A 20,312-nucleotide genomic window follows, 5' to 3' on the forward strand; every position below is an offset into this window, starting at 1 on the left:
ATATATATATATAAAATATATATATATATATGTATATATATATATATCATTAAAATTACTATGTATACATCATTAAATTTAGGTTTTGCTGAGTAACACTGTAAACACATGGATAAAAATAATAATACGTGATCTAAACATCTCTGGTTTAGGCGAGACTTTTTTATACCTTGTTTGGTGAACAAGGATATGTATATATAAGATATGTATATTTCTTCCTAATTATATAAATTTCAAGCATTTGACCATTCCATTACTACACTGTATACACTGTATACATTTACCAATAGAGTTTGATTTTTATTTTCTCCTCCGTCTGGATAATTTTGGCAAAACTATTTGCTAAATAAGAAAACAAAAATTTAAAACAAAAAAATATGTTCGCGAAACAAGGAATAAAGAAAGTCTCGCCTTTACACAATATATGTGTGTACCTGAAGTGTGTACATCCATGGTAGCCATACGTTGTCCCCCCAAGCCAGCATCCAACCGAAGTGATCATGATGTATATCGATGGTGTTCAGGTACCAAGCCTCGTTCCAGAAGAAATCCACCACATAGATGGCATGCAATATATTTACAATCATCATCGAGTTGGTTACATGACCGTAGAGCTCGTATTGTTTAGCAGCATATGATAAATTTATAAGTGTCCATGCGCATATTCCAGGTCGACCATTGAAGAACAATTTAAAGTCGAACCATTTACCAAACCGAGGGTTAAATTCAGTACCCATCACATAATCATACAATATATTCCCGCTAAAAACGCAATCGGCAGCAGACGTTGGAAAAAACCACGCCTTTACAATGGCATATATAGCAACGACGTTCCCAATTATGTTCGCAAGCCATAGCATAGATCCCCAGTTGTCGAAGATGATGGTTGGAGAGAACCAGTGAAAGTAGAACGCGTTTGCGAACCACAAGGTGTTGGATATTATCCAGGCTTGAAGGCCATTGATGTGGTAGAACATCTGGATTCCTGATGGCGTGATGGTGCCACGGCAGCGTCCACCGCGATAGCTGGGCAGAATGTAGCCACATGCATCAGGAAGGTAATAAAGAAACACCTGGTAATTAAAAAAAATGAGGCAATGACCTATAAAGACCAATATTAGATCAATCATCTATGGTAATAAAATGACGATATGAATATGATAAGATGTTGAAACGATGATACTGATACACAAAATGGTGAAGCAGATTTCCAAATATAGAAACGGAAAAGAAGAAGAATATAATACGGTATGAGACATAAGATAAATGTGAAAAATAGAATGAGGACAAAAGTGCGGAGGAGGAAGAAAATAATACACTTGAGACTTGGTAGCAGGATGGGGATGAGTAGGAGGAGGAGGAAGAAGAAGAAAAAGAGAAAAAGACAACCATACAAAGCAGAAGAATTCATACATTTATTTATTAGGTCAAAAGTTACATGAAAATCACAAAAAAACTTGTTAAAACAGATGTCGCAAAATAGCATATGTTTAGAACAATTTAGAACAATTGAATAAATGTGTAAAACATTGTAATAAACGGTTAAACAAATTAAGGGGAATGAGAGGCATATGAAGAAAATGCTAAAGAGGATAAAGAAGATGAAGAATGAAAAGCTGGAAGGAAAAGAGGAAGAAGAGGGGGGGGGGGGAAAGAGATGAGCAAAATGAATAAAAGTAATTTACAGCGTAAATGAAAAAAGACAAGCTACAGTAGTTGCACTAGAAACTTGGTCCTTACCTGAAAAGCATACCACGGAATAATTATTTTGAAAGCATTGATGGTCAGGAAAGGTGCTTTCTCCCAGAAGTCCATTACTGTCATCTTCCCATTATAGAACTGTAACAGAGGAGTACTCAGCGAACATTCAAAGTGACTGCAAGCTACGAAGAAGTACAACACCATAAGCGGCGTTGTCGTCAACAGGAGTAGTACACAAACTGCACCTAAAAGGTCCACTTCCCTGTTAAAATATATCCAAAATATTAGACGTACCTACCAGTGGCGTATCCAGGGGGGTCAAGGGGTTCGGAAGAACCCCCCCCCCCCCCACTGTGAAGAAACGTAACAAAATACAACTGGGTTCTGGCTTACAAAAATGCATGCTAACCCTAGAAAGTACAGACAAACCACGCTTAGCCCAACTTGTTTTTAATTTAAAAAAATTATACACACTGTTTTTGGTTCACTGCCGTCGTAATAATTTATGTACGAAAGTGCGTTCTTCAGGCCTATCGGGTCATCTATCCATGGAAGAAAGACTACATATCTAACTACTCAATGTTGTTGGAATATAATAATATATTGCCTGTCTTTGATTTTTTTCCCTCTATGATAGGCCTAGGGAATGAGATAAAATTACCTGACCTTTTTTCAAGAGGGGGAAAACCTTGAATTTTGAAGAACTTAATGGTCATTAAAAGGCTCCTCAAAAGTCGGGAAAGCTCATTTCCGGCCATCTAGGAATCAAAATTTTCCCCCTTTCATTTTGGGGTTTTTGAAAACATTTTGAACCCCCCTCTTTTAAATCCTGGATCCGCCCCTGCCTACCCTAGGCCTCCATGACTGTAGATTATGATGACGAATGAAAACGCATCTTTGCCTAGGCCTAACTAAAATCATCGCCAAACAGGCAGTTGGTGTTTATACGGACGGGGGAGTGGGAAGAGTACGATCAGTAAGTCCCCTTATTCTTCCGTGCCCGCATCAGCTCCCATGTCAAAGTGTGATCTTTCCCACCAGGCCTATCGTTGTTCTCTATAATTTGTCTATAATTTAGGGCCCTATGCCTGCCCTAGGCTAGGCCCTAGAGGGTGGATATGGATGCTGAACGGAACCATCTTATTCTTACCATGCTCGTCCCCATTTACCAGGTTGACGTCCATCATCAGCTTTCACGTCACCGTTTTTTTCTCCGCCATTTTGTGACTGCAACACTGTTGATGACAGCGTACCATTTCTAGCTCTATTTGGCATAATTCTGGAGAGAAGTAATAATAAATTGAATGTTGGTGTTTGACACGGAATATTCTAGCTCTATTGTTGCAAATCACCCGCGTATTAATTTGCGCATCAGTCAGCGTGCGTATTATTCAGCCTACGTACGCGCATGACATTGACTTGACTTACTGTACCCAAGAGAGGAACCATCTTCAGTTTTGTTATTATTTTTAAGGATTTCCTCAAAAACGTAACATATAAAAGACGTTTGAAAAGGCCTACTAGTGTTTAAATCCCAAAGTCAAAATCTGAGCCAAAGAACGATTAAATTATAACTACAGTAGGTTATTTTAACTGATTTCGCTCGAAAATTAAAACGGTGGTTAACCAATTAACATAGCAACGCATCACAGCAAGTAATCACAGGATTGAGAATCAGGATGTTTAAGTTTTCAATTAATGCAAGCCTTACCAAAATAAGCACTTAAAAGCAAATTAAACCATGAAGCTAAAAGAAGATAGCTCGGGGTTGGACTGCCGTTGTCACTCAAATTATCAAGCTTATTAATCGTATGCCCACACTGACTACAGAACATAGGCCTAAATAAACTTTAATTATAATATTTTAAACATATACCACCGCAAGCCTATTACAAGATAATAACCTACAGAAAATTCAATAAAGCTATAGACGCTTTATATCAAAGTAGGATAATAAATGTTTATGTTTTTATATAGATCCATATGCATAGTAAGTGGGAATTGAATTCGCATTTGTTTACATAATTCTTATCGGTCCTATTTATACAGCACATTAGATTGGCTCTAAACATTAGATTTGTTGTTGTTAAATAGCCATTATATAAATATCATAATGATGCTTACTACTTTTTATGATACACAATGCGTATAATAAAATGAAAGTTAATTACCAGTAGGCCTAAAGAAAATTAACCTTATAAAACAGGAAACTTCTCGTTAGATTAACTTTAAAAGGAACACTAAGCAATAATCATATCTCTTTGAAAATTGGGGCTATAAATATTCTAAAGGTTGTTAACCTGAACCTTTACTAACAAACTGTAAGTTAACCGTATCATAAAATCTAATCATCTCTTCCATTGGTTGATAGGAAACAACAATCAGATCATTTCTCTGAAATGTTCGATGTGCAATAATATAATCAAAGTCATTGACATAGACAGTATCAGTTTACTAGGCTTAATATACAAAAGATGACACTACTATAATAATGCAATATCTGATTGACGTAATGGGAATAAATTAGTAATCAACCCATCTTTGAAAATAAGGCCTAACTATTAGAGATCGCAGTAGGCGGTTTAAACCACAAGATTTACAACAAAGAGGTTAAGATTTCGATATACGCACGTCAATCCGTACTACCAAAATTGTATGCCTAGGCCTACAGTAGTCAAGGAAACATGCGCGTATTACTGATTGTTAATCCAGTTTTTAATGTTGACTCTCCATAAAGTTCAATTGAATATCAGACGGCAAATATTTTCTCGCCAATTAAAAGACGCGTAAACCTGTCTGGGACATGCGCGTATTCCTCACTATTTAGATTCGTCTGCTGTTAAGTTTGGTTCTCCGCAAAGTTTTGAATATCCAATGACAAAATATTCTTTCTCGCCAATTTTCACGCATTTATTATACCATTTCTAAATCAGTGAATAAATCATATCAAATACCTTTATTTCAGATTTCTCCATATAAAATAAAATTACAAGAAAATATATAGGCCTAAAAATGAAAGTAAATAAGCCTAAATATACAAATAAATACAATTCTTTGTGAACAGCGGAGTAAATTGAATGGCCGTCAATATTAGAGATTTTAAGGAATGGTTAGATTTATATTTTAATGTTTTGTAGCAATAGGCCCCTATTATAATATTCAGGCACGTTTTATTTTCTATTGGGTGGGTGCGAATTTGTAGAAAGTGGACCAAAATGGCTCCTGAGTGGGGGCGCCCTGGGGAAAAACTGGGATCAAGGTGGCGGAGCTCAGGCATTTTTGATAATTTTTTAGGTCTTATTTAATCGATTTCCGAACGGTTTTCAGTGGCGGATCTAGGAATTTGAAGAGGGGCCATGGAGGGACTTTCACAGATGGAAGAAATAGCACCTCAGCCCACCATGGTTGGGCCGGGGCTGAAGAAAGAAAATTATGATTATGGCACCTCTAAATGACCGGAAATTATATCATTTTCTTTTTTCCCCAATTATTTTTTTATTTTGAAAACTTGAGAGGGGACGGGAGGAATGGTCTTCCTTGAATCCACCACTGTTAGTGGCGAATCTGGAACTTGAAATAGAGGGGGCGAGGGAAGGACTTTCACAGATTGAAGGTCTATAAAACCACCATTGTTGGGGCTAAGGTAAGAAAATTTATGATTATGGCACCACTAGATGGCCGAAGTTGGCACTCTGAGACTTAAATTTGAAATAAATTTCTTTTCTTTTGTTAAATAATTTAGAGAAATTTAGTGGGGGGGGGGTTGATTTTTTCTACCCTGGAAAATGTGAACCTTTGGTAATTTGGTGGGGGTAGGGGTGTGTTTACGCACCCGTCACACCCCTCCCCTTTCGCAACGGGTCTGATATTAGATCTTTAAATTTATGGTTTCACCCCATCCCCTGTCCCCTCTGTGCTATCTCCCGCACCCCACCATAGTCAAAACACCGCCCCTGCGCAATTCAAAATGCACGCGACTGCCTGGTTATGTCACGGCATAGCTAATGTAATTAATTGGGACAGATAACAGGTTTATAGATTGCTGTCATCGTTACGATCTTGTCTTTTAAGCTCTGACCAGGCTATCAAATTTTCTTTGATAAAAACTGTTGTATGCCCATATATAGTTATGATGTACATGTACCCATATATGGTGAAGATGTGATGCTATCATAACCATATTTAGGCATGTCTCACGTGTTTTTGTCAATTATAATGTGATAGTCGTTACAATATTTTCTTTTAGGAGAACAATTTGAAATTGGAAAGGAAAAACTGCTTCTATAGAATTTTTTTAAATTAATGTATTCACAACATAATATAATATAATACAATATAATTTAATATAATATACCGGAATATAAGAATATCATGAGATGTAATATGCCAACTAGATTTCCCAGTCAGTGGCTGCCAATAACTGTTACATTTTCAGTGGCTAAATCTATTATTATTATTATTATTATTATTATTATTATTATTATTATTATTATTATTATTATTATTATTATTATTATTATTATTATTATTATTATTACAGTATTATTATTATTATTATTATTATTATTATTATTATTATAGGCCTACCTGAATAATCAATGGGAGTCGATAGTAAAATAAACGTTCATAGAATCTATGTTGAAACATTATATTCTACATTAAACTTTTTACGGTAATGATATTAACGATTATTTTAATCTTTATTATTCTGATAATAATAATAATAATAATAATAATATAAATCATCATTATTATTAATTATTATTTTAATGATCCTGTATAAATTTCAGCATCTACTGGTAAAGGAATAACATTATTTTGTAGGCTTATTTCCATATACGCGACAGATACTGTATGAGAAATGTTGAATCATCGTATAACTCGACGGAAACAAGCATTTTATGAGGTCTATTTCCATAATCATTCTGAACTGCGTTGTGCTATAACAAGTCCTTGGTTATGTAAAAATCGGTTTACTTTCGGGATCGAAGTGCTTCAGTTTATGACATATTCTAGAACATAACGGCAGCAGCTTTACAATTAATGTAATAAAATTTATAATTCATTTATGATATTGTTTTTACTGCCACAAAGTAAGTTTTATTAGATGCTTGAACCTGCTTGAACCAGCCATCATCCGCATTCAATATAGTCTCTGCCCTGTGGTTTTAAAATGCATTTAATGATGCGTTGATATTTTTGTTTTCCAGAAAAAATCACTATCCGTAATATGTTATTTTCTTTGTAAAAAAACATATCCGTAATATGTTTTTTTACAAAGAAAATACAATACTTATGATACGAGTCAAGGACTCTTTGCCTCTTTGTCTAGGAGCCTATCCCACTTCTCCGGCCTAAATATTACTTTTTTTATTTTGATTAATTTATTTACTTCAATTAACGTTTCAAACCTACTAAAAGAAAACATGATACTCACCTACTTTTTATTAATATCTACCACAGATCCTATATCTACCTAAGAGACGAAGATGCTGCTATATTTAAACCCGGAATAGACCATTAGTAGCACATGTCAGTTGTAATAATTACATCTGCTTTATTGTCTTTTACGATTATGTATGCTTCTTCACACCAGACTTACAAATTAGCGCCCTCAACGTCACCACTTAGCAGTTGTCCAACTGTTCATTTTTCGCAGTTGAAGCTGTGATTGAATAAGTTCTGATTTGATTGTTTGACTCATCTCGCAGCTGATGAGCCTGCGCATTCCCGCAGGTCCATCAATCCACTGGACCTCTAATTGCTTTATGCATGCTATGTAATGGCTTTCGCATCAATATTTTCCTATACTATTTTCACGAAGGGACTCTCCTGGGTGGAAGCCATACCTCGAATGCTTTCTCACGTCACTGATGGTTAAATCACAGCTGGTAGGCCTATACCCGGCATCACATGTAGGCCTACTTTAATTTCGGATGCCATGGCATCATGTATGTAGCAAAATAATACAGGCCTACTTAAATATGATTAAAGCTAATTCAAGAAGAATACAGTAGAACCCCTCCTTTGGGACACCTATATTCTGGGGACACTTTTCCGTGAAACGAGGGGCGATATATCTTTCAACATTGCGGCCAACCACTATTAGAGGACACCCCTATTAAGGGAACGGGGACACTTATTTTTGTCTATTGTATCACAATACAGATGTTTCAAAATAAGTAATAATAATAATAATAATAATAATAATAATAATAATAATAATAATAATAATAATAATAATAATAATAATAATAATAATAATAATAATAATAATGATAATAATATAAATGAAATTGAAGTGCAAAAAGAATTTTGAATCAAGTAAAATAATCCGGCTTTGTTTGGTAGTAGTTTGGTGTGTTTAATTATTTTCATGGTTTGTTGATTTGCTTGTATCTGTTAAAGTAGTGATCTGTTCTCTCTTTTAATACTGATTTGATTTTGTATTTTGAGATTTTGTCCAATTTTTTCTTCATTTTTCTTTTAGTGGACTGGTATAGGCCTATGCATGAATAAATTGTCCGTTTTAATGATATGTTCTGTTTTAAAGTTATTGTAGACCTGCTACTTTACTTCTCTGTTCCGGAGGTTTTGAATAAATAAATTGAAATTGAAAATTGGATTTTGAAATTTGAGCAATAAACCAGAATTTTCTCCCCAAATTCTTGGCGTGAATATCAGTAAGGCCTACTTCATGTGTTACTTCGTGTAGCCCAATCTTGTCAATTTTGACCCTTAACCATGGGGATTTCCTTTTCTCCGTTTTTCGTGCACTTTCATAGGATTCTAATTCATTCATGAACATTGCATCCTGAAATATTTGGAACATATAAAACTATTGCTGTTTTAATTACATTTCTGCTGATTTAATATTATAAATGAATTGTAGGCCTATCTGATTTGCAAATTACTGCTATAAATTAGTTCTAATTCTACTGTAACTAATTATGTCAATAAAAATAAAATTATAAAGAATTGTACGTCATTGTTATATGAAAACATGCAAAACATGCCAAAAACCCCTATTAAGGGGACAATTTCACATTTTTGGTAAGTGTCCCTTGAATAGGGGTACCCCTATTCAGAGGACACCGCTATTCAGGGGACACCACTATTAAGGGAACAGTTTTTTTGGTCCCGAAGGTTTCCACTTAATAGGGGTTCTACTGTATAAAAACTCAGAATATTCATAATTTGAGTATGTTTGATAATATGTGGGGGGTTTTTTATGCGATTTCACGATCTAAAACCGTCAAATATCGATGATGCCATATTTAGGCTACTTATTTGGCTTACCAAATTATGATAATAGGCCTAATGATAATGATAATAATGATAATAATAATGGAAGGATGATGATAATAATAAGAAGAAAGAAGAAGAATGTTTAATATAATAAAAACAATTTCATATTTTTCGTCTTATATTAACTGTAAGCTATGAATATAGGCCATAACACTACGGTACATGACATCCCGGCCTTGGCTTACAAAGTTATGATAATAGGCCTTAAGATGATGATAACGATAATGTGATGATGATAAAAATAATAAGAAGCATGAAAATGTTTGATGGGCCTATAACAAAAACAATTTCATATTATTCGTCTTATATTAACTGTAAGTTATGAATATATAGGTCATTAATATGACAGCGCGGCATCTATTCAGGGACACCGCAGAAGGGAACTTTTTTGACCCCAGTTGTCCCCATAACAGGGGTACCTTTTTTCATACTTCACCTGATAGGCCGATTTTATTATAAGCAATATATTTAATTTAAGGTAGAGGTTTTATTAGAAAACGTATTATTGTCTCTACTGGAATTCGAACCGGGCCCTGTCTCTGATTACCGTTTGAATGCTTTAATAACTAACTATAGTTGTATAGTCAAGACAGATCTAGTTGATCGCAAATTAATACATTTTACAGGTTAGTCAGATGTAAAATTGACATAAATTCATTTACTATGAACGGGAGAATATTTGAATCTTCGCTGGGCTCGTAACCAGTGCAGTTGTCGAACGAGCCAGGAAGTTGGGAACACGAGATTCACAAGACAACAAATCTGCAGCAGATTTTTAAAGGTACCGTAATAAGCATCGTAAAGCGTTACATTCGTGCAATAGACGTTAAGCATAGTCCTTGAAACAATATTCCTGTATTCCTGATGGTTAAGAAGTGTATTAGAACTATACTTACCTTAATTTATAATAAATCCTAGATATATCTATACCCAGACCGGGAAGCGTTGGGAATGGTTTGTCGGGTTGATGATTTGTCTAAACGTTCGTATTTAAAACGTTTGAAACATTAAATGCAGGTCACATGTTGTGAACATATGTCTTTGTCCTGCAACAGCTTAAATTTTATGTTTATGTGTGCGGGCTTTTTACGATTTTAAAATTCAGTGTTTTTTGCTGGTATGAAATTGTATCACAATGTGCGTGTACTGTACATAGTTTTCAATTCTTATAGGCCTATTTAATCAAATGGTTCGTATTTCATTCTTAAGACTCAATCGTTAATTATTATGCAGGAAATGGTTTAATCTCTTACACTTTTATAAGGATAACAAAATGGGACAAAGTTCACATAATTTTTTGCTCATTCAATACCGATGATAATAAATTTAACAGGGTAATATTATTGTCAGCGCTCACAGTTGTATGAAAACTGCAGTTAACTTAAATGTTGCAACCTATATCATCATTGTTATTTATACAGCGGGGGATAGCGGGGCCTGGCCTAATTGTTTTAGTATTGAATTATTAATGATAAATATTTTGTTGGTGCCTCTGAAAGTTATTCATAACCATGGACCTTCTTATTGACCCATGTGGTAATTATTGTGTGTGGCTGGCTCACAGCTGTCTCTTATACACATCATAATTATATCTACCCTTGTCATATTTTCTTAAAACATAACATTCGTTTAAATATTTTTGTCTTGCCATATTATTGTATGTACATAAAATCAATATTTTCTTATTTATATGAGTAGCAATTATTTCAGTACTGTATTTTATTTTGTAGCTCTCTGTTTAGTACCTGAGTATATTTTTTCTTTAAAGTTTAAACTTACATAGGGGCCAATCACAATTGTAAACATAGTGTATTAAAAGTGTACTCTTTTTTGCCACCTCAACCCCTTTAAAAATTGTATATTCATGGAAAATGTTGATTTTGCAATACTGTTCCCTATGGCCTTTTTTCAATGGGTACATAGACTGTCTCTTATACACATCTAGATGTGTATAAGAGACAGATATTTTGTTTGTGCCTCTGAAAGTTATTCATAACCATGGACCTTCTTATTCACCCATCTGGTAATTATTGTGTTTGACTGGCTCACAGGCCCCCATCCTGCATTTGTATTGTTTTTAATTGGTTTTGCTGTCTATGTAAATTGTTTTTGTAATCATTTATTCAATTTTTAATTAATGTGTTTTTATATGCCTTTTTTAAGTCTTTTTTTTTTTTTTTTTTTTTTTTTGTGAATTTCTTGAATATTTGTGTTCTGTTTTAAAATTTTTAAGCAATTATTGTAATCCATTCACATACAGCCTTTTGACTGTCTGTTTGTAATTTTAATATATATTTTCATCTGAATGAATGAATAAAGACCTTGAATGTAATGAAATCTTATTGAATATGGATTCTTCAGGAAATACACACTTACACACTTAAGGCCTGTTTGCACTATGACGATAACGATCAACGATAAAAAGATAGAAATCAATTGTTCAGGGCTATAGAAAAATAAAAATAAGAGAAGTTTCCACATTAGCACGATTCGGTAACGATTTATCGTGTAGGCCTATATGATAGAAAAAAAATATTTTTACAACTCAAATCAAATGACGTCATAATCATGAGAAAACGATAAAAAATTTCCGCTTAGCCCCGCCCTTTGGCCTGTTGCTAAGATCCCTCAAAACCTGAGTGTTAAAACATAATTATGCTAACACGTGCGTTTGTGGAACAACACGTGCTTTTTAGACGCGTGCGTGTTCCTGGAACTGTTCTGATTGGTCAGTTGTTAAGTTTGATTGACACTCCGGAAAGGGTTATTTCTAAAGCTCTGTCCACACTATCAAATTTTATGTGACAATAATGTGATATGCCCATATTTGGATGTGATATGGCATCATCATACCCATGGGTACATCACATAAATTTGTTACATAATTTTTGATAGTGCATGCGAACAACATCCTTTCCCATCAGTGTGAAAGTGATCTTACCATTTTTGATAATAATTTTCCTATTGAAAACACAAAAAGAGCGCCACACTATTTTTAAATTTTGAGTTTTGCTCCTGATCGTCATTTACTGTTACCCATTTTGTGTTCAATTTATCGTCACATTTCACTCACTGTAGTTTTTGTACTTCAGTGCATGAATATTTTGCTATGCCTTAGGAATACAGTGGAAACAGTGCGTAGCCCACCGAATTAAATAAGTTTTAAGTCTGAGATAGATTCGATTGGGTTAATTGCCTTGCAAATTCGGGGAGATGGAGAGGAGTATTATTCAATCTTAGCTTTTTCTGCTTGGCAACAAAGTCCTACGCCATAAGCGCGACTGCCGTTGCGCAAAGACTGCACGCGCGTGTACTTACGAATGCTACCTTGACAACAATCTTGCAACATTACTAGAGCATTAATTGCTGAGAAACGAAGATACACTTACAGTATAAAATTATTATCATTATCATATCAGGACTGATCATTATTATCCCAGACGTGACCGTATCAATTTTTATTGCACTTTGCTATGCAACACGAAAGGTGAGTTAGACACGAGTAGGCCTGTATAACGTAAACTGTATATAACGTACCAAAATATATTTACAAGTTGTTTTCAGATTAGCGATGCAACAAACAAATTTGTTCTTCACCATTATAGGGAAACATATATGAAAATGTGTAAACTAGCGAAAAACTTGCTTTTCTCTGTGCCTCATTGAAAGTTGCTAACGCAAGAACTAGCAAGTGTAAAATGAGCACAAGCCTATATAATTATTTTAAATCATTTCTTTCATAATGTGAATGTAGATTTTTATAGGTCTAGCGAAATATGGTACCCGTTGTTAGGCTATTTCCTCGATTAAATATAAGCTTGTGTTGTTAAACATGCATAAATCAGAGACAATGTTATTAATAATTCACATTCTTATTTCTTCTTAGCGTACGTTCAAACTTAGAATCTCAACGACGTGGAGAAGTTAGGCGCATTGGCGAAAATTCGAAGTGCAGTACACTTGCATTACTATGGTTCGGAGGTTTATTAACTTTAGTTGGCGTCACTTGCACAACGTATCATTTCCTTCATGCTAGGAAAATAGAACATGCACCTATTTGCCCAACTAGTCCATCGGAAATATTGGAAGCTTCCGATAAATGCATCGACAAAGCCACCGAAGAAACATACGCCCGTTTATTTCAAGTGCTCGGCTACACAACCCTGTCATTCGGGCTTATTCTTGTTGTATTCACCTTAAAAACAAACGGTTATTTAACTTGTATAATCTGTTCCCGACGAAAAGGAGCGGCGGTAAATCCTAATGTTGTTGAACAACGGCAGCGGAGCGGTAATCCCGCCGATGCACCAGCCGTCTCCCCGTGGAGGACATTGCCAGCATGTGAATACTATGAGAGGTCTGAAATAGAAGCTACGAAATGTATACGTGGATACAATTACAATCTTACAAAAATGCTTCAGTTCACGGACTTGTAACATGTGTAGGCCTAGTCAGAAACTATATTAGGCCCGAACTTTTCAACCGGGATATGTCGTCGCTCGAGCTACCTGTTACATCTTACCAGCTATATTATAAGGATTCTAATCATCAATCAATAATAATATGAATTTTATGTTTGTGTGTGTGTGTTTTTAAAAAAAAAATAAATGATGGAATCACCTCAAGAGTTCAAATACTGTGTAAATTAATTTGGTTCAAATCAATCAAAACTATGGCAAGTATCACAGAAAACTCCAAATCAATTTCGAAATACCGGCGGTAAGCTTAAGTCATAGAATAACTCAAGACACCTCAATTAAAACCTTAAACATTTTAACTACAAAAAAAAAAAATAAATAAATAGGGTTTCTAATGAATTACCGGTACATACTTTTATTTTTAAATTTGCTAAAATCATACAAATCTACAGAAATCTTTATTAATTTGTTACATACAGTATTTCCAGATTGCTTTTCTCGTCTATTTATTATTATTATTATTATTATTATTATTATTATTATTATTATTATTATTATTATTATTATTATTATTATTATTATTATTATTATTATCATTATTATTATCATCATCATCATTATTATTATTATTATTATTATTATTATTATTATTATTATTGTCCGTTGTCTAATAAAATAAGCTGAAACTGAATTGAAACTCGTACTCAGTTGAAAGCTAAAAACTTATTGAAATATACAAATTATCCAATTACATTTATTTATATTTACGTTTTTTACAATCATTGTGGTTTCTTAGTCTTATTCTCAGTCTATTATTTACTTGGTCACTCGTTATTTGTATGTTGATTTTTATTTTTGCTAGAATAATACGTTTGATATTACAGATTTAATGAATTAAAATAATAATATGGAGACACACTTAAATTAATTATTATAGTGATTGCGATAATTGTGTCCTAATGGCATGTGAAAGCTATTTACTGATTACGCAAACTCTTGGTTTTGTAGATCCTAAACAAAATATATGAGGCCTATTAAATTAAAAAAAATATTTATCGAAAACATAAGGCCTAAAGCTCTGTCTATACTATCAAATTTTGTGTGACAAAAAAGTGTGGTATGCCCATATATGGGCATGATGACATCATAGCATGACCATATATAGGCATAGCATTACTATATATGGGCTTGTCACAAATTTTGAAAATTTGATAGTGTGGATAGCTTTTAAGTTGATTGATTGCACTTTTGTATCTAGCCCCCTCTACGGCATTATCTGGGCGTGTGTGTGTTTGAGTCACTGGTTGGAGCAAAGCTAAGATAGTCGCTCCGATCATCCGCCGCCGCTGCTCTGTTGGCCATCAACGTATGCCTAGCTAGCCTAGGCCTAGAGCCATGGAACTTCCAGATACATTTTACAATAAAGCCGAGTACATTGAAACCGTAAGTTAGTATTTATATAGTATTGGTATTGTTATATTTCTTGCAGTTACTGTTTTAATGAAAACAATCATGCACAAACCCCTGCTGCAGCTCAGAACGGAGCGAAAGACTAGGCCGAGCCTAGGCGGCTAGGCCTAGACCTAGCCTAGGCCTAGTCCTACTCTCCTAAAGCTAGGCCTAGCATAATATAATCCGGACTACCTCCCGCCCAAGGCTAGCCCATAGCCTGGCTGCTCTCGGCCTGGCTAGGCTCGGCCTAGCCTAGTGTAGTAGTAGGTATCCGCCCAGTTGGTCGAAATCCAGTTTGCCAAGTTTAGTTTAGCGATTAAAAAAAAAAACCTACCCTCCCTTTTTAATTAGGCCTAGCCTAGTAGGGAGTTACCCCAATGTGATGGTTCATTTCTGCCCCTGTCGTTATGGAATAATGTGAACTTGTAGCTACCACGAAGCGCTTCTTTACGGCTGCTAGGTAGTCATGGACCACGCCCATACACAATGCGATGTCTGCATGCGTTCTAGTAGGCTACGCTGCATAACTTCCCATGGGGACATTTTATACGAAGTCATTCATTTGAAAATCAATAAGCACAGGTTTAACATTTTCACAAAGATTACCATCACCACATTGTCGACAGCCCATCACTTATAACTCATTTAAACGATAATACGACATTCACATGACATAGGTAGGGTAAGCAATAATATAATAATACATATAATTATTCTTAATTAATATAATAACCTACAGTAGCTCGACCTCCTACTTAGTATTTGTGAGGTCTCACCACGAAATGAGACGCATCGTTGGTGAAATCATTTTGAGATAATCACCAAAATATTTCAAAGTCAAAATTTTACACAATTTTGATTTTAATGTTTTTGAATAACTTGATATTTATATTTAATGATTGTATACTTTTTAAGTGAATTTTTTTACTAAAACAGTGTTCTCTGCGCATATTCTGTAATTCTAGTCCTATTTTTTGTACAGGTTAGTTTATCTTGGAGGCTGATTTTTGATTTGATTTTTTATTTGATTTATTTTGCATTCAACATCACACACATACAGTAACAATAACATTTTGAGAACGAAAATAAAAAAAGGAGATGAATAATTAATTGAATGCCTGGATGACCCATTAAGTCTAGTGATTGTACACCAGACTTATTTCCAATGGGGTCCAGAAGCCAGGGTAATTATTGCACAAGAGCGAATATTGACAGACAGTGATCTGGCAAGGTTTAGAATATATAGCAAAATATGTAAAATAGGTAAACATAGGCCAATTTAAAATTAAAAATTAAAAAATTGTAAAAGTTAAAATTGAATATTAAAATTACTAATTGAGTAAATATAAAAACTGCATGTAGTAAAGGATAAAAACATGAAACATTAAAAATCAGTAAGTAAAAATGTAGTTCTCCTACACATAATATTTAAATGCTCATATCTCTGGCTCTACATATCTTAGTAAAGCCAACTCAAATTTTTGATATTCTAACCATGAGACTCATTTTGTGGTGAGGCCTCACATTTAGGCTAGTCTATTAGGGCCAGGCCTACACTAGCTAGGTAGAGAGTTAAATTCCGAGAGTGGTTGGGGCAACGGTTGCAGGTTGGGTTCTCAACCTCGACTAGACTGTAAAGTAAGGCCTGCGTGGGGAAAATACCCTCTGCGCAAAAATTTGGCCTGGAAATCCGTCCGCACTCTTCGGAAAATAAAGGCCCGGTTTCCGTACATATTTTGTCGAAAAGTTGGCTTTTACCTAAACTTAAAAGAATTATAACCAATTTATTATGCAGTAATTACAACTACGCATCACATGACCTATGTATATTCCTAGCAATTTTCCACCAAAATTTGAGCTAGTTTTTGAGGTACATTATCATCCACACAACTGAAATATACTTTACAGTATGGAACCTCGAGGTCTTGAATTCTCACTATGCATTTCATTTGTGTGTGCTAAAAATATAACTTGATTTCAGGCCTTCTAACACCAATTTAGGCAACTGTGCTATACACTACTGCTCTCTATTCTGTTTTTTATAAAATGGATGCGTAACTGTATAACATTTGCAAAACCCATTTTAAACAAATTATTAATACAAATTAAACACAGATTATGACTTTATTGATCATGTTCCTTATATTAAAGTAACAGGTAAACCATGTTATTCTCACTCAGTCCATGATTTTGTGCTAATGTATATTACCGGTACTTAATTTCTGAAGCCAAACTCTCTATATTGAAGGCCTACTCAGTGTTTTGAAAGATAAACTGTGGTAAACTATTTCATGCTCCAGAGGGCGGTATATTGTAAATAATGATGCTGATAGAAATATTAACATTGATATTATGTGTTGCAAAATTTTTTATTGTGGAAGTTACCTTTAAAGACGTTTATTTGCCTTGAGGAAAAATGGATAATACATTTGTCTTGAACTTCAATTCTCTACAAATGCCTTCAAGAAGTAAATCGACGTATGTCAAATTACCATATTAAAATATTATGACTTTTCACATGTACTATCAAATGAGCCATCTGTTGTGTATTCTGTTTAGAGGTGATGATTTAAGATTAATTAAATTTGCTGTTACATACAGAATGTCTTTGTATGAGTGGTGTGTCCTCATGAGTATTATGTACAGTAGTACGGTGCAATAAGGTATAAAACAAAGAATTTACTTCAGTGCCCTCTATTTCGACCCAAATAAAACACTAAAGACCGATGTTTTCAATGTGTTGCTGGTTAACTTTATTTCTTCCAATATAACGGTACAAAAGATACCATTTCCATCCAACAGTATGGTATATATGATACGCCGTCTAACAACGTAACAATATACAGTCTAACCAACATCACGATTGAACTACAAAATAGTAACAATAGATAATAAATAACAATAATCATCAATCAATCAATAACTAATCATATTAACGATTAATAAGACTTACGAAATGGCATGCAAGGCCTATATTAAAAATACATGCTAAAGCAATCATCTAAACTTCCAAATTATATTATAATTAAGTTATATTTATATATCATATAATTAAGTCTAGTTACAAGGTGGTGTGCTCGGCTTGGGATCGATAAAACAGATGAATCTTAAAACCGAACCGAAAGATACTTTCGTATGATTCTCTACGCACGCGCGTATAAACCATACGCGCGTTTGCCGTAGCAACAAGAATGCGAAATAATGCAAAAGAAGTAAAAAGGCCATAACATATCCTTTTAGTCTTTTAAAACAAATCAACATTAACCAGTTAACTTTATTTAATTTTCTTTTGCCAGAGCTTTACTGTACTGTAAAAACAAACAAAAAATCATTTCTCTCATATGTGGCAAAGACAAGCCAAACCAGTCACTCGTCGCAATTTTGTGTTTCAGAGATAATGGCCAAAACATGCTGGAATGTCAAAATTTCGGAAATCTATTTTATTTCACTATCTAAACTTTATATATCTATACATCATGCCAGGTTGTTCCTTTCGCCATTTTCAATGTTAAAACAACAATTTGGTGATGATCTCTGCCTGAGAAATGCCTAAAATCATAAACTTCGACAGCTGATTTCTCAAAAATTGTTCTTTAAACAGCTCTGTGTTTAAGTGCTTGTAACTCCATAAAGAAATGTCGGATTTAAGTGATTCTTTTTACCATTTTATTGCTCTAATTTTACTGTTTAATATCTAAATATCAATTTTTCCGACCAGTGACTGGTTTGGCTTGTCTTTACCACATATCATTTATGTTTTCAGAAGAACAAAAAAATCAAAGGGCTATGTGGCAGGAATTCCAATGCAAAAATATTAGCCATCATGGAGCTCTCATCATAGCCAAACAACAAATAAAATTTGACTGCTCAAAATTAGTAATTTTTAAGTATTATTAAAATAAACATTTAATTACACATTGTTATAAAATTGTTAAGATTAAAAGCAAATGAGAGGGTATATTTCAGACAGCATTGCGCCCTCATAGTGACTGCATGAAATCACGTTAGGGTTAGGGACAAACTCAGTGAGAGTTAGGGCGTCCATCAATCAACATCGATGTGCTAATCCTCCAAGGTCACTCACCCATAATTTCATTTATACTGTACCTATATAGCGTATGTACAGTACATTATATTTGCTATTATTATAGTTTGATCTTTAAATACTTTTAATTTACTTTAAACGATTGTTATGATTTCCAGTAAATTAATGTTATTGATGAAACAAAGTATCGGACCTTTAAATTAATACGTTGAGTAAACGAATCATTATTATAATACATTGTTTATAGTACAGAGTTAATAATGTAGTATTTTGGTGTAGTTTATCATATAGAATATCTGATAGGATAGCATTGCCAGTTTATAATAATGATATGGAACGTGTACTGTATGTATGCATTGCTGTGTATTAAGGACAGTGTACAGGTCCAGCACAAATCAAAAGTGCGGGCACATACTGTACCTGCGGTCTGCCTCATACTTCAAGTATTTAGCAGCAAGGAACGATCACAAGCGACGATTGTTATAACCGCAGTACAGTAACACTTTTTTAGATAGAAAATAAAACTCAGGATATTCAGTACATTTATGACTAGTTTATTTATGACAGTACACAAGCTTTCGTGCACACAGTGCACTTCTTCAGGTGTATGTCCTTTTGTCTTAATTGTATGCTTGAATAATTAACTTGCTTAGATCTATCCACCAAGTTTATGTTAACTTCACATTCACCTGAAGAAGTGCACTGTGTGCACGAAAGCTTGTGTACTGTCATAAATAAACTATTCATAAAAGTACTGAATATCCTGAGTTTTATTTTCTATTATACATTAGACTAGTACGGCTTATCTATTTATTTATTTTACTGTTTTAGATAGTTGATACTTTTATCATTGTGTATTATTTAGTTATATTTTCATATAGTTCATGTTGTGATATATACCTGTATTCGGTTAGTTGTAGAATTATTCTTATATTTCGTTAATACTCTGTTAATATTATGTCAGTGTTATGTACGGTGCACTGTAATACCCGATTCACATGTGAAGTTAAATTTAACAAAAAGTAACAAATTGTTACCGAGCGATCTCCCGAGTTATTCCTACTGGGATAAAAAGCAGTCACACGCGTCTGTAAGGTAATGCCAAGGTTTTGTAAAATTTATTCAGTGTTTATTCAATGAACCATTTTTCCCCTACTATGATATAGGTCTAGCCTAAGCCTAGTTGAGAACCCCTGTCACAGATGACTGTTGAACTCACCATCACAGTAAACATTCGAAGCAATCAATACCCTTAACAACTGCTGTACTACTACTACTAAAACTAGGCATAACTTCCAACGTTTCTGTTGACTCTTGTAATACTAGTAATAGTACTAACACCATCCCGACGTTCATTTTATGTATATCTTCTTCTTCTACCATTACTA

At 34.1% G+C, this 20,312-nt stretch overlaps 2 protein-coding genes across 6 annotated transcripts in view; one reads left to right on the forward strand and one right to left on the reverse strand.

The window, feature by feature from the left end:
- Positions 1–20,312, reverse strand: part of LOC117115345 (7-dehydrocholesterol reductase-like) — a 32,465-nt gene that overhangs the window by 3,164 nt on the left and 8,989 nt on the right. For 2 of the 5 annotated variants that reach the window (XM_033259099.1, XM_033259096.1), the window contains exons 2-4: positions 2,852–2,980; positions 1,741–1,963; positions 435–1,073 (exon numbers count right to left, since the gene is read on the reverse strand). In XM_033259099.1, the coding sequence (XP_033114990.1) occupies positions 435–1,073; positions 1,741–1,963; positions 2,852–2,976 (987 nt within the window). In that variant the 5' untranslated portion in view covers positions 2,977–2,980. Of the gene's footprint in view, positions 1–434; positions 1,074–1,740; positions 1,964–2,851; positions 2,981–7,138; positions 7,292–9,905; positions 10,080–20,312 lie in introns of those variants that run through there. The other 3 variants (XM_033259094.1, XM_033259095.1, XM_033259097.1) reach the window with 3 other exon arrangements.
- The window catches only part of LOC117115346 (dynactin subunit 5-like), a 19,068-nt gene continuing 13,472 nt past the window's right edge, over positions 14,717–20,312 (forward strand). The window contains exon 1 of the mRNA XM_033259100.1: positions 14,717–14,870. Coding sequence (XP_033114991.1) covers positions 14,823–14,870 — 48 coding nt within the window. The 5' untranslated portion in view covers positions 14,717–14,822. The remainder of the gene's footprint in view (positions 14,871–20,312) is intronic.

This window comes from Anneissia japonica, unplaced genomic scaffold (assembly GCF_011630105.1).
Source record: "Anneissia japonica isolate Jap-2015-1 unplaced genomic scaffold, ASM1163010v1 scaffold288073_len612986_cov165, whole genome shotgun sequence".
NCBI lineage: Eukaryota > Metazoa > Echinodermata > Crinoidea > Comatulida > Comatulidae > Anneissia > Anneissia japonica.